This window comes from Vipera berus (genome assembly GCF_964194415.1).
Source record: "Vipera berus genome assembly, chromosome: 6".
Lineage (NCBI taxonomy): Eukaryota > Metazoa > Chordata > Lepidosauria > Squamata > Viperidae > Vipera > Vipera berus.
In genome coordinates, this window is record NC_138208.1 from 60894433 (window position 1) to 60909895 (window position 15463).

A 15463-nucleotide genomic window follows, 5' to 3' on the forward strand; every position below is an offset into this window, starting at 1 on the left:
TTTTTACGACCATTTTTGGCACAGTTAAGCAAATCACTGCCATTGTTAAGTGAATCAGGTCATTGTTAAGAGAGTCTGACTTCCCCCATTGATTTCGCTAGTCAGAAGCCAGCTAGTAAGGTTTCAGGTGATGATCATGCAACTGTCATAAATACAGGCCAAGTGCATGAATTTTGATCACATGACCATGGGGGTGCTATGATCGTAGTGAGAGGAACATCTGTAAGTCATTTTTTTCAGTGCTTTGTAACTCTGAATGGTTGCTGAATGAATGGTTGTAAGTTGAGGACTACCTGTATAGAGTTCAAGCTAAAAATCATCCCTCAACTATAAGCAGTCCTCAACTTATGACTGGTTGCTTAGCAATTGTTCAAAGTTGCTACTGACCCCTCCCCCCAAGTTACTTATGACCAGTTCCAAAGTTCCTTTGCTCACCCCACTCTCTCCACCCAGGGTCATGTCTTTTGGGTGTTTGGTAACCAGCAGGCAGTAGGCATTTACACCCATGCAATTCATGACATTTTTGCCAAAACCCAGCATTTACCTCCGTTTTTGAAAAAATGCCCCATAGTGAACAATGGATTTATTTAATGACCACAGATTCACTTAATGACCACCATTATTGTAATAGACAGGCTCCATTACGGTTTTAAATTGAGGATTACTTATATAACTTCATACATGGATTTCTATCACATCCAAAATTGGGTTTCTCTATTCTTAAAGTACTTTAGTTTTACAGGATATCTAAATTAGAATACATTTTTAACAACAGATATTGAATTTAATGTAGGATATCATCTTATTTGATTATTTACACTAGGATATTTGGCTCAATGGCAACTTTTAAAGTTATTCATAATTAACTAATGATATACTGAAAATTTATAGTTTAGCAACAGCAACTGTCCTCACTTAGTAACTGCAATTGGTTCCAGCAAAACAGTCAATAAGCAAAGCACATGACAGAGAGAGGGGAGGTTGCAAAGATCTCTGGTTGCTGCTGCTTCATTTAGATAAAGTTCTATTATGCAGTAACACCCTTATTACTCATTCCAATATATGTTGCTATCAGGCACAGACATTTGGTTGTAAGTGTGTACATTGATTGGAAAATATTTTTTACTACTATTTATTATAGTTGTAATTGTGAATAGTCACTTAACAAGTCAGTTGCCAAACAAGGATTGCCTGTAATTTTTATAAGTTTCTTTTTTATTCAATTTTATTTATTCCTTTGTTTTATTTCTGTTTATGTATTTTCTTTAGTTTGTCTAATAAAAAAATAAAATACTTCTTTCTTATGGGAAATCAACATAGCTTTCCCACATATATAACATCTTACCTGTCCCATTGGCCTATGCATGGCCCGCATGCATTAGCAAGAACTATTCCACCAACATCACGCAAGATTTTTGACTGAAGAAGATAGAAAACAGAATTAAACAGCAGATGAGGTGCTGGTCTTCAACCTGATTTTTAAAAAAAGCATATTCCAACTGCAAAGAGGAAAAAGAATACTTACATATCCGTCTCTTTCAATTGTGGCCCGTATCTGCTCTGAACCAGGTGTAATAGTAAATTGAGACTTGCACTTAACACCATGACTTAGTGCTTGTTTTGCCACTGCTGCAGAGCGCCCCATATCCTCATAGCTTGAATTAGTGCAGCTGCCAATCAGACCTGTAAAGACGGAACAGAGAATATCACTATCAGAATCTTTTAAACTAGACATGTCAAACACAAGGCCCGGGGGCCGGATCTGGCCCGCAAAGTGGTTTCATGTGGCCCGCGAAGCCATCCTGGAAACAGTGAGGGAACGGCCCCCACTGCCTTGGCCCTGGCCCAGAGACCCTCCTTCTGCCAGAGACCCTCAGATCTGTCCCACTCCTACCCAGGCCCCCATAGGCACCCTTGATGCGAACAATGTAGAGCTGGCCATGCCCACCCAGTAGGCCATACGCACTCTAGCCATGCCCACCCAGTAGGCCACGCCCACCCTGGCCATACCCACCCGGCCCCTTGAGGGCAACCGCAATGCTAATGCGGCCCTCAATGAAATTGAGTTTGACACCCCTGTTTTAAACTTTACTGAAAATTCTTTTTCTTCCACTAGAAGAGTTATCTGAATCCATAACTTTTGCATGGCTTTAGCATTTTAGAGTGAGATTAGGGGGAAACAGCCAGTATTCCATCATGTCAATTTGAATTAAATGGCACAAGCTACTTCTTAAGAATAGGATGAAAACTTGTAGTGAAGAGTTTCATTTTCCAAACAGTTTAGTTAAATAATTTTAAATCACTTGGAATATATAAACACAACAGGACCATTAACCCTATAATAAATAGTGCAAAATAGATGAGAATATTGCTTCCAACATATTACAGTAAGCCAATATTATTTTTCCCAGATATTGGCATGGCAGAATAAAATACAATATGCAAAGAATGTTTAAATGTAAAAGAAATGTTATTTGACTGTCAAGGTGGAGAAGAAAACTACCTTAAAAACAGAAGAGTCAGCCAGATAAATCCTACTCACCAACTCGAATATCCACTGGCCATCCCTTTTTTTCTGCCACAGAGCCAATTTCTTCTATTGTGTGTGCCAGATCTGGTGTAAAAGGTCCGTTGATAAGGGGTTTCAGCTTTAAGAAAGAAAAAAATCAAGCAAATATTTGAGAACACTCTAAAGACCATTATAAGAACACAATTGTTTTTTGTAATACATCAATGCATGAATTGCATCAGATATGGCATATTTTAAAAATGTTCTTACACAGCCTTCTCAGCAACAAAAATAAGGAAAAAACGAACACACATAGCAGAGATCTCCTTCTAAACCTCTGTTATTTCTCTAGCTTTCCTCAGAAGCTACAAGAATGACTTACCTCACTGAGATTAATTTCAATTAGCTGATCATAGGAACAGCCAGGATCAGGTTTCAAATGCTCTTGGAATTCATCTGCCACATTAGCAATTTCTGAAAACAGAGAAAGAAGAGGACAGATTAGAAAGAGAAGAATTGATTACGATCACCTGTGAAGAATGAACAATTAATTTTTCTAAAATTACCAGACAGGTCTCTGTCTCACCCAAAATATGTTTGTACCAAAACATGCAAGCTAATACAAAGTACACTAATATAGATAGTTCTTGACTTACAACAGCAACTGGGACCAGGATTTCAATCATAAGTTGTGACGGTTGAATGTTGAGGCACCAACATATTTGGATACATTTTTTTTTACTATTTAGCAAATCATTTAGCAAATCACAGGATAACAAGTCCAAGTCCATTCTCCCGAATGGGTGTTTTTTTGCCAAAAATGGGCAAACCCCCCCCCCCACAAACCATGGTTACCTGACTGTGTGACACTGCAACCAGTCATAAATGTGAGACAGTTTCCAAACACCCAAAATGCAGTCATGGGACCGTTGGGGGAGGTGACATTTTATGAGGGCCAGAAGTGCTTTATGAGCCATAAAGCATCCTTTCCAAGGGTGTTCTAACTTCAGAGGGTTGTTAAATGAATAGCTGAAAGTTGAGGACTCTGTAGGGGTAATCGAAATCTTAACCGAATTAAATAAATTGAATTAATATAAAGGATAATCACATAATAAATGCAAGTCTGAAAATTGAACTGTCTTAGCACTTTCCAAACTCTTCAAATGTTTTTCAGTCTTTCTACATTTATACACAAAAATATAAGTAATTCTTGTTTAACAACTGCCTTGTATAAGTGACCATTTGCAGTTACAATGGTAATGAAACAGTAACTTTGCAACCTCACATTTATGACCTTCGCGTGTCTGTAAAGCAAAGAAAAGCTGAATTAAGCTCACAAGCATAGTCCCTGTTTCACTTGGCAACCATTCTGCTTAACAACTGAGTTGCAGTTTCCAGTAGTACTTGCTAAATGAGGACTATATGTATGCATTATTATACCACTATTCAAACTGCTGAATATTTAGTTTTCATCACCATCGTCTCTATGAAGCAATTGTTAAATCTAACTTTATCTCTGTTTCCCAGAAGGGAGAAGAGTGGAAACAAACAAGGACCTTCAATAAAATCTGACCACTCATCAAAGGTCTTACCAGCACGTCCAGTCTTGGATAAATATTTCTTCATACGGTGATTGTAAGGGAAGACTGAAGTAGTTGCACCAATCTCTGCTCCCATATTACAGATAGTCGCCATGCCTGGAGTTGAAAGAAATTCAAACAAGTAATTTTTTTTTATCCCATTTATATCCTGCCCTTCTCCGAAGACTCAGGGCGGCTTACAATCTAAGCACAAATCAATGTGCTTAGCAATAGCCTTCATTCTATGTATATGCCTGCTTATTAGGGCTTTCGCCCGCCCCCCCCCAAGCGGCATTATTACAAAGTCAGCTTATTGCCCCCAACAATCTGGGTCCAAATTTGAACACAAAGTAAATTCCACTCACAAATTAGTTTACTCGCAAAAAATGTTTTACATAAAGATAGGAGGTAAATAGCATTTTATGTATTTTAATTAAAAGCATTAACTCTTTAAGGCCAAAAATAGTTGAATTCCATCTCTGATTCTTTATAGCCATTTCTCTCCCTAGTCATGACTGGTCCCCCAGGACTAAATTTATATTTAAGTATTATAAAACATTTATTTTCCTGGACAGAATGCCCCAAACTGCTAACAAATGAAACCAAAATACCATTGATGTTCTCCGAACGTATTAGATTTTCTCAAGTAAGTAGTTCAATGACAGTACTGAACTGTTCTTGCGCGATTCAAGTTTGATGCAACTCAGCTTTATAATTATTTTCTAACAGACATGAAAAAAGGACCAGCATACAGCAGCACTTCTCATAACGATAAAAAAAATAAAAAAATAAAAATAACAATGCTGATCTTCATGGCTTAATGGCTGCCAAGTATTTCCTTCTATAGATTACAAAAATTATGTATTTTAGTCCAGTGAAATAGCAACACTGTAATACCCATAACAGTCTATCATCAATGATCAAACATTCATTTTCAGATATAAAATGGTTGTTCCTCACCTGTACAAGAGATGGAATCCACACCAGGCCCATGATATTCTATGATGGCTCCTGTGCCACCTTTCACAGTAAGTATACCAGCCACTTTAAGGATTACATCTTTTGCAGAACTCCATCCTGACAGATTACCAGTTAATTTTACTCCAATCACCTGAAGACCACCAATGAAAATAGATTACATCACTTAGATTTAAGTAAATATTAAGTGCCTCAAATCTTTTGTGTAATATTTTACAGTAATTTGAAATGCATAAATAAGTTACTCTTGGGATTAAAAAAAAATCAATTGCTGTTAAGGCTCTCATACGTTTAGCACAGTGGTCAGTAAGAATAGGGAAATGACCAAAACTTCAGAATTGCCCCATCACAGCAGCATATTTAGCACTGTAGCATCTTCACTTTTAAAAAATACTTTCTTGTTCATATAGTCTCATTTGCTGGATGAAGAAACATTTTTATTCTTCTCTAATTTACCTTTGGACATTTAAGCTCCCAGGGAATTCCTGCCATGACATCCACTGCATCAGCACCACCAACTCCAATACAGATTCCACCCAATCCACCACCATTGGGGGTATGGGAATCAGTGCCAATAAGCATAACACCAGGATAGGCGTAGTTCTCCAGAATAATCTGAGACAAACAGTACAATGTATTTAAGCAAAGATAAGCCAACTTTTAAAAAAAGCTTTCAACTTCTAGTACAAAAGCAGGACCAAAACTACAGAGTTTGTTATAATCTTTCAAAAACATTAAAACTAAGTTAATCACAGGATAAAGTTAGCACTGCAATAAATAAGATTACACCACCTCTTTCCAATCTGGGCTTCCTCCAGATATTGGGACTTCCAAATTCTCCACCTAGCATGATGAAAGCTTGGGAATTAAAGGTCATGTATCTGGAAGGCATCCAGTCATTGGAAGGACTCTACTTTTCCTAATTTCTTGCAATCTTAAATTATTCTTTAATTATAATGATCTTCAAAAAAAACCAGTATGGTAAAAAAAATAACTAATTTAAAAGTGGATTTCAGTAAAGATTTATTTACCTGACATTTTGCTGATCACAAATCTGTTCCTACAGAGTAATGCCAAACAAGCAAGAGATACCACCGAAGACACAATGAACAGTAACTTCATCTTGCTAACATTCAGTCTCAGCCTGTTCTACCCCATTCATACTCTTGCAACAGAGACACTGGGTCAACACATACATAGCATTACTTGTACATCCAGGGTGGCTTTATATGATTGAGCACCATCAGCATATTGATGATACCAAACTCCAAGTCATTCGATGACCTCTCCCAATGACTTCATACAGAAGTCAGGGAGAAAGGGTATTAATCTTTGTAGTACCCCATAAAGGAGAGGCTGCTTGGCAGAACTCTCATCCCCACAACCAAATAACTTATCTATTGAGGAAGGAGCAGAACTACTACAACATGGCTCCTCAGAGTGACAGCCCCTTCTCGCAGTCCAAAAGAGTATCATGTTGAGGATACTGAAGGCTGCTGAAAGGTCCAATAGGACCAGGGGGTGCTCATCCTCCTCCCATCAAGGTCACAACAGAGATAATATATATTAGAGTAACTAATACTATCTCAGTCCCATGCCTTGGCCTCACTGGAAAGATCCAGATAATCTGCTTCCTAATGGATACCGATGTTACCTTTTTCCACAGTGTGAACTACCTCTCAGAAACAATGTGTCACCCTGTTCTCTTAAAGAGCCAGAAGGGGTAGGAATAAAACCCACAAATGGCCAGGGAAAATCTCAAGAACTTATCAATTTAATCAGAGTTTACAAGACAAAACTGATTTCAGACTATACGTCCAGAAATGGCTCCAAACACCACAATGGACTTAACCCACGTGAAGCACGATTTTGCTGACTCTGAACAATTTTGTCAGCAAAATGCCATGTTGCATTGTCAAGGCAGCCAGGAGATGATGATGATAATCCCCCAGTGAGGCAGTACCTTGACATGGTTGTGGGGCTTGTGTACTCTGAGGAAAATGAGAGCTATGCCAGAGGTTCAACCATACTGGACAGGTCTCATCAGAGGAGTCAGATAAAGAGTGTCTCTCCCATAAAAAATATGGTGAGACGTAAATTTCAGAAAGCCATACCGGCTCAGATGTCACCTAGGTTAACAAGTTCCATGCTAGATGTTGGGGTTCCTGGATATCTGGTGAAAAATGAGTTACAGGACTCAGGACTGTTGGTTGAGCAACCAGGGCCAGCAGCTGCAAAACTACTGGAAGAAAAGGTGTTCACCCATCGCAAATACACAAGTAATTGAAAACAAGAAACAATGATCTGTTATTACAGATCAAGTCCAACAAGAAGAGGATATTTAAAATGAATGCACCAGTTCTGGAAAGAACAACATCCAGAATCAGAAATAACAGAACAGAGACTAGCAGGTCAACGCTGATTTATAATACGAAATAAAGTATTCACAGAAACAGAATTGGACAAACTGCAAAGGTTTACCCAGGGCAAAGAAATCAAAGCCTTGCCAAAAGTAATTCAGAATATAGAGGCAAACCAGGGGGAGTTGGCAGTGAAGGAATCTGGCAGAGATATACCACTGTTCTCATTTGGAAACCATGCACCTCTTCCCCAGGAACAGCAAAACCCTCTAACTAAAGAAATAAAAGAATTGAAACAAAGAATTTAACTGAGAATCTAGAACAGCACAAAAACAACAGAATAAGGTTGCCTGCATTGAAGCTTGTTCCAAAGAGAAAGCTAGCACAAGCATTAAAAGATGCAAATACTACAATATCAAGTATAAGCACCAATTCACTGAAAGAAACAAACCAACTAATGTACAGCACAGCTGCAGTTATAATCTGGGATGCAAAGTCGATGAAGAAGAACAAACAGTGCACCACAAAAATGGAAGGTTAGACTGGAAAATAAGATCAGCAAGTTAAGATCACAGGCAAGCAAGTTAGAACAGATGAAAGAAAAGAAGCTGAAGAACAAGACCAAAGAATACCTAATCAAGAAATACCACTTAGAAACAAGGAAGATCAAGGAAGCACTGGAAATAATAAAGCAGCAAATAACAGCTATAGCCAGGAAAATCAGTAGATACAAAGCTCGAATGGCAAATTATAGGCAGAGCCTCCAATTTCAATCCAATCAGAAACGTTTCTACCAATCCATCAATGGAGAAACTGCAATGAATCAGCCAGTACCTGACAAGGAAGAAACAGTGCAGTTCTGGAAGCAGATATGGGATAACCCAGAGAAATACAACAAGGATGCGGCTTGGTTAACAGAGGTGGATGCAAATAAAACAGAAGTTGAAATGAAAGAACTAGTAATAACAACAAAAGTGGTGGAAAAAAGAGCAAGGAAGATCAAAAATTGGTCAACACCAAGTGAAGATGAACTGCATGGGTTTTGGTTGAAACATCTGTTATATACCCACTCATTGCCAAGCAGCTCAACAATATATACTACAAGGAGGAGAAATTGAAAAGTGGCTAACAACTGGGAAAACCTACCCAATCATGAAAAATCTAGCAAAAGAGGCAACACCAGGCAACTACAGGCCAATTACCTGCTTACCAACAACTTTCAAATTGCTAACTGGTGTGGTAGCTGATGCAGTACAACAGCATCTAGTTGAAAACAACCTCTTTCCACCTGAGCAGAAAGGAAACCGCCCCAATAGCAAAGGAACAAAAGATCAACTCCAAATAGACAAAATGATCTTGGAAAACTGCAAGAAAAGGAAGACCAACCTGAATTTGGCATGGATTGACTACAAAAAGGCATGACTCTCTGCCACATGACTGGATAATCAAGTGCCTAGAAATAACAGGAGTCAGTAGAAACATCAGAAAATTTGTGCAAAGATCGATGGCACAATGGAAGACACAGTTGCAGGTCAATGGTGAGAGACTAGGAGAGGTTAATATCAAGAGAGGAATATTTCAAGGAGATTCATTATCACCACTACTATTTGTTATTGTACTGTTTCCTCTGTCAACAATACTGAATAACTCAGGACATGGCTATCAAACATCAAAAACATCTGCCAGACTATCCTACCTCCTTTACATGGATGATCTGAAGCTGTATGGAAAAAACATCATCTGAAATAGAATCGCTGTTCAACATTGTCCATATATGTAGCCAAAATACTGCAATGGCGTTTGGCTTGGACAAATGTGCCACACTTACTATCAAACAAGGAAAAATAGTGAAAACTGAAGGAATCAAGATGCCCCAGGAAAATAGAGAGTCTGGATGAGGAAGATTACTACAAATACTTGCGTATCCTTCAAGCTGACAACATCAAGCACACTGAAGTCAAGAAAAAGATTAGAGATGAATACATCAAGAGAGTGAAGAAGATTGTAAAGTCCAAACTCAATGGAGGAAATACCATGAAGGCAATCAACACCTGAGCAATTCCAGTCATTAGATACACAGCTGGGAAAGTGGAATGGACTCCAGCAGAACTAAAAGCAATGGATAGGAAAACCCGAAAAATAACGACAATGCCCTTCATCCACGCAGTGACATTGACAGACTCTATCTGTCAAGGCAAATAGGTGGGAGTGGAATGCTGCAAGTACATCAGATAGTTGAAGAAGTAAAAATGGCTTTGGAAGAATATCTGAAGGACAATGATGAAGATGCACTGAAATTAGTATATCAGGAAGGCTTACTGACTACTGGAGAAATCAAACTGGCCTAAAAGAAAGACCAAATGAAGAACAGAATAGAGGCATGGGAAGGCAAAGCACTACATGACCAGTACATTAAAAAAAATAGCTGGGAAAGCAAATAACAAGACCTGACAATGGCTAAGAGCAGGAAAATTGAAGAAAGAGACCGAGAGACTAATTCTTGCTGCACAAGACCACGCCTTAAGGACAAATGTATACAAAGCCAAACTGAGAAGACAGCAACAGACAGTAAGTGCCGTCTATGCAAAGAAGCTGAAGAAAAAGGAGACGACCTGGTAAGCTGCTGCAAGACGATTGCACAGACTGACTACAAGCAGTGGCATGACAAATTGCAAAACGAGGCCTTATTGGGAACAGCTTCCATCCTGCAACGATATCTGTAACAACAGCAAACATTCATATCTGCCTATCCCAGGTCCTTGGTAAGGACTCGATAGGTAGACAAAAATGCCAAACCCAGTCTGAACAATTGATCATCTCACAGTCAGCCAGATGTTCAGACTGGATTTGGCATTTTTGTCTACCTATCGAGTCCTTACCAAGGACCTGGCATAGGCAGATGTGGATGTTTGATAGTATTACAGATATTGTCACAGGATGGAAGCTGTTCCTAGTAAGGCCACCTTTTGCAATTGACTGATGGCGAATTTGTCAATGCCAATGGTGTTCAAGTGGTGCTCCAGTTGTTTTGGGATTGCACCCAAAGCACCTATTACTATTGGTACTACCCTTGCTTGCATTTGCCACAGTTGTTCTATTTCTATTTGTAGATCTTTGCATTTTGTTATCTTCTCCAGTTCCTTCTCTATTCTGCTGTGTCCACATCCACTATCCAGACTTTTTTGTCTGTCTTATCGACAATTGATAAGTCCATGTGTTATGTGGGAGGTGCTTCTGTTTGAATTTTAAAGTCCCAAAGCAATTTAACTTTTGGTCCTACCAGTTCTTGCTTGCAGGCAAATGATATTTCTTGCAGATCTTCCAATGCAATATTGTTGCTACTTTGTCATGCTGCTGCTTGTAGTCAGTTTGTTGTTGTATTAAAACTTTTATTCATAAAACATGAAACTCAGTCAACTGAACACTCAAATTGACTGGCACTAATGGTTGACACGGGTTGTTGCCAGCATCCTAGGTATCAACCAGGTATCTCCTTAAAATGTAAGATGTTCCGAGTAGCGTAGTTTTTTGTAGCTTTGCTGTAGTTATTGCAGAAAGCTGCAATTTCTTGATGCATTTTGCAAAGTTTTGGACATAGTTCCCAGTGCCCTGGTGACAATGGGTATCACTGTTACACGTTTCATCCATAATTGCGCAGTTTCAATGGCCAGGTCGCAGTATTTCATAATTTTTTTCAGTTCTTTTTCTTCGACTCTGGCATCTCTTGATACAGCGATATCAATCAACTGTACGCTTCGGTTCTCTATGACTGCGATATCTGGCGTGTTCTGTTCCAAATGGTGATCTGTCTGTATTCGGAAGTCCCACAAGATCTTCACCCTCTCATCCTCAACAACTTTTTCCACCCTATGTTCCCACGACTTTTCAGACACAGGCAAATCATATTTTTTTACACAATGCCCAGTGGATTAGTTTAGCAACTCCTTCTCCTCCTCCTCCTTATTATTATTATTATTATTATTATTATTATTATTATTATTATTATTATTATTATTGAGGGAATTTGCCCTCTAAACAATGCACAATCTGCTGATACAATAGGGGAAAAGTAGTTAAGCTTCTACTGCTTTATCACCATGGAGATAGTTTTAGGTTTTCTTCCACTAGCACTCCAAGTCACTTCATTTCCCTAGGGGCCTTGAAAAACCAAGGAGTTGTTAAAAAAACAAGAAAAATCACACTGTATCCAAGAAACACTTATTATAACAAGCTCTAATTCAGAAAAATATCATTTTAATTTGTGGAGAAGAAAAAACTACCATCCTTCAAAATATTGGCTTTCAATAATTCATCTCAGTAGGAAGAAAACATGCAAAGAAATTAGCAAGTTCCCGATAAGTGAATTAGATTTGAAAGATAAAAAAGACAGCACTATATTTTAAGAGATTGGTACCACTCACAGAATTATAATGAAAGTCTATGTAATTAGTTACTTTCCTGACTTTTTTATCCCTTTGAACAGCAGCTAGGGAATTTTCTGAAGTTGGGGCTGAAGTCCCAACAGTTACTGTCAATCAATATTCAGAACAGTGAGTATCCAGTTTAGCACAAATTAACTCCCTGTCTCTAACCTTGCCTAGTTTTCCCTTAACAAAGAAAAGTTTACCTGATGAATAATTCCTGATCCTGGTTTCCAGAAACCCACTCCATATTTGGCACCTGCTGTGGCTAGGAAGTTGTATACTTCTTGATTAATATCCTGTTTATGTGTACAAAATTAAAGCATGTTCATTAAATATATTCATTTGAGCAGTACTGGCTTAACTATTTAGTAAAATCCAAGTGACAGTTTCAATTGCTTGCAGTTTCATTAGTATTTCAAGAGTTTCACGTCAGAATTCTTTAAATAAGACAACAAAATGATACTGGAATGCTGCACTGGCAAGCATTTTGGAGAGGATACATCAAGGGTTTTCAAATTCTCAGAACACCTGATCAAAAGGCAAAGGTCTACTGATTGTGTGGTTTTCTTGATTACAAAAGTGGTCTGCCACTACTTCCTTCAGGATGATTTTTTTTCAACTTTCCAGCCTAATCCATAGTGCAGATTTCCCATCCAAGAATAAAGTTTTCTCCTCCTGTAATGAACTGATGAATACTCATCAAAATATTTTCTTATTAAATACAATAAAAGGGAGGAGATGTGTGTTCTTAGGGAATAAGCAAAGATAAACAAATCTGTTAAATGTTTATGTTTATTTGATTTCTATACCGCCCTTCTCCCAAGGGACTTCTATTGAGACAGAATTGGGATATGAAAGGCTTTTCCTCTACAATAAACTAGCTGAAGTTTTTAACTGATATTTACAACAACCCAAGGGACTTAACCAGAATAGAGTACATCACAGGGTATGATTAGATGCAGTGTCATTGTTCATTCATCTCAATTTATTAGGTGCCAAATAGCTACCTTAAAAGTGCAGCTGCAATTTTTATTCTATTGCCATGGAACAGACAAAAAAGGGGGAAGAGTTTCAAAACTTTCAAGTAAGTTCAAATGACTAGCATTAGAATTCAATGAGTAAGTTCATAGAGAGGAATATAATAAAAAAATGGAAATTAACTACCAAAACCATGCAAAATAGACAATTCTTGAACAGCAATTGAATAGAAAATACAAGGTAAGGATTTTATTGCTAATGAATGAAGATGAAATTCCTCACTCAAGCAGTTCTGATCTTTATAAGATTGGGAATTGTGGCTGAACTTTATGACTTGTAATCTAAAGTACATTTGTCTATTTTGCTATTTCCTCTGAAGAACGTTATGCTGGTTGTTGTGTAAGCTATAAAATTCGTAGCCCACTATAGCTTGGAAAAATATCTGATGCTCAGGGTTTGGAGTGTTGTTCCCTCGATTCTAACTTCACAGAATTTAGGACTAGATAGGTAATTCTTTAATTTTTATTTGCATACATATACATGATGGAGCCTACAGCATCCCAGATCCTGAATTTCTTTCCACTCTTTTCCATTCTGTATTTGCAGAACACATATAAGACCAACTCCTTAAAGCTTCTGAACCTGTCCACAAATCAGTTATTATTTATTAGGTATCTGCAAAAACCTGTCATCCCAGAAAACCCGAGAACATTCCATTACTCTTCCAAATCACACTAATCAACAAATCTAGAGATGGTCCAGTAATTTTCCAAAAATCAAATTAATTCAGATTAATATGATCCATAGAAGAAATAGTAGCTCAACAGTTCTCCAAAACATTCAACTCCCAGAATGGTATGTCTTCGTTCTGAAGTGATCTCCATCATATATATACATACACAAAGGCACAAGTGTTATGCATGCATGCATTTATCAGGGGGATTGATAGCATTGGTTTCATTGGATTTGGTAACCTTAGGTTCTCCAAGTGGCAAAACTAAGCATTATAGAGCAGGGGTCCCCAACCCCCAATATGTGGCCCAGTACTGGGCCTCAAGCCTGTTGGGAACCAAGCTGCTGAAGCGGCAGGTGAGTGCATAAGCACACAAAGCTCCACTTGCGGAAGCAACAGGCATAAGCATATCACCATCCCCTTTCCCACCCCTGCTGGTCCAGAGCGAGATTGGAGACCACTGTTAAGAGAGGATTTTGAAATTTGGGCACTTTTTCTCCCTCTACACCTCCTCTCAGGGTTGGGATGGGGCAATCTTCAATTCAAGTCAGCTTCCACTCAGATACATATGGTTATGCTCAAGGCACATGGTCAATTAAGATGCAATTGCAACATAGGAGAGAACACATGAATGTTTGCTTTTGTCACAGAAAACTTTAAGTATAAAGCCAATTTGAAAAACAAAAATAATGAGTGAAGAGCTAATATGCAAGATTAAGAGGAAAAAAGGATAATACCTCTGAAGGCGAGGTGAGATTTGGAGCCAATCTTACTTACTTTAATGGTAACTCCCACAAGAGGATCAATTTTGTATGTCTCTCATTGGCCTTCTACAAGATAATTCTTGAACCCAGAGCCTGAGACAGGATAGGCTACAAGTTCATCTTTCAAGCCACACTTCTCAAAAAAAAAACTCTTGTAAGAGTACTTATTATCCTATAGTGCAGGAGTCAAATGTAAGGTGGGCTACATTTCATGTTAAATTTGAACCAATGATTTCACCCTAGGCTAAATAATATTGACCTTAGCTCTTTGGAGATCTTTTTCACCACCTAGTTGAGCTTCAATAAGATGATCACAGTGGATAGTTGAGGGAACTGCCACCTTAGGCAACCCACTACTGATGAACTGCAGCATGGCCATCTGGGCGGTGGCATCCTGCATAGCTACACGATCCGGTCGCAGACGCAGATATGTCTTGCCCCTCTCAATAGCCTGATTGACAGGGTCATCTAAATGGCCATATACAATCTTTTCTGACAATGTAAGGGGACGGTCCAGTCTGTTGGGAGGAAAAGGCAAGGAACATATATTTCAATGCATACATGTTAATCATATCACATATTTCAGATAAAAGAGTTTTAATGAGAATCCTAAAAATCCTTCTTGTAACTGTACAGCAATATCTGGCTAAATGATCCCCACAGGAGACAAAGGCACAAATAGACAGTGCTTATACTGATACAGTCTAATGTTATTTGTCAGCCTATTTTTTCATTTCAGCTGCTGTTAATGTTATGTACTATTCCTTAGATTCTACTCTGATTAAATGGGAAACTCAACATCTGTATATGGTTTATACTATTTCACAGTTTCAGCTACTATTTCTTGTAATATTTATTTAGGTATACATACACCTATAGGCACTACTTAAAGAAAAGATTGTCATGAACTCCCAACACCCAAGCTGTTCTATGTCAGCATAACAATAGCTTGGGAACATAATAGTTGTAGTTATCCAAATGGGAAATGGCAGGAGAGGAATGTCAAAATCCTACACTTCACTCCTGCTTGCCTGATCATAAACTTGTTGTGTCTGTAATGGCTCCTAAAAATATTTGACTTTCTGATGTCTTAATTTCTGATAAGCAGCCTCTTATTATGTTAATAAGTATTTTATT

General features: G+C 38.2%; 1 protein-coding gene across 3 annotated transcripts in view; it reads right to left on the reverse strand.

Annotated features, from left to right (window-relative positions):
- Positions 1 to 15463, reverse strand: part of ACO2 (aconitase 2) — a 36651-nt gene that overhangs the window by 14080 nt on the left and 7108 nt on the right. For all 3 annotated transcript variants that reach the window (XR_014026818.1, XR_014026819.1, XM_081330481.1), the window contains exons 3-11: positions 14586 to 14844; positions 12055 to 12147; positions 5524 to 5682; positions 5050 to 5200; positions 4102 to 4206; positions 2892 to 2983; positions 2543 to 2648; positions 1526 to 1683; positions 1346 to 1419 (exon numbers count right to left, since the gene is read on the reverse strand). Coding sequence is in view for 1 of the 3 variants with exons in the window: in XM_081330481.1 (XP_081186607.1) it covers positions 1346 to 1419; positions 1526 to 1683; positions 2543 to 2648; positions 2892 to 2983; positions 4102 to 4206; positions 5050 to 5200; positions 5524 to 5682; positions 12055 to 12147; positions 14586 to 14844 (1197 nt within the window). In the remaining 2 variants the exon portion in view is untranslated. The remainder of the gene's footprint in view (positions 1 to 1345; positions 1420 to 1525; positions 1684 to 2542; positions 2649 to 2891; positions 2984 to 4101; positions 4207 to 5049; positions 5201 to 5523; positions 5683 to 12054; positions 12148 to 14585; positions 14845 to 15463) is intronic.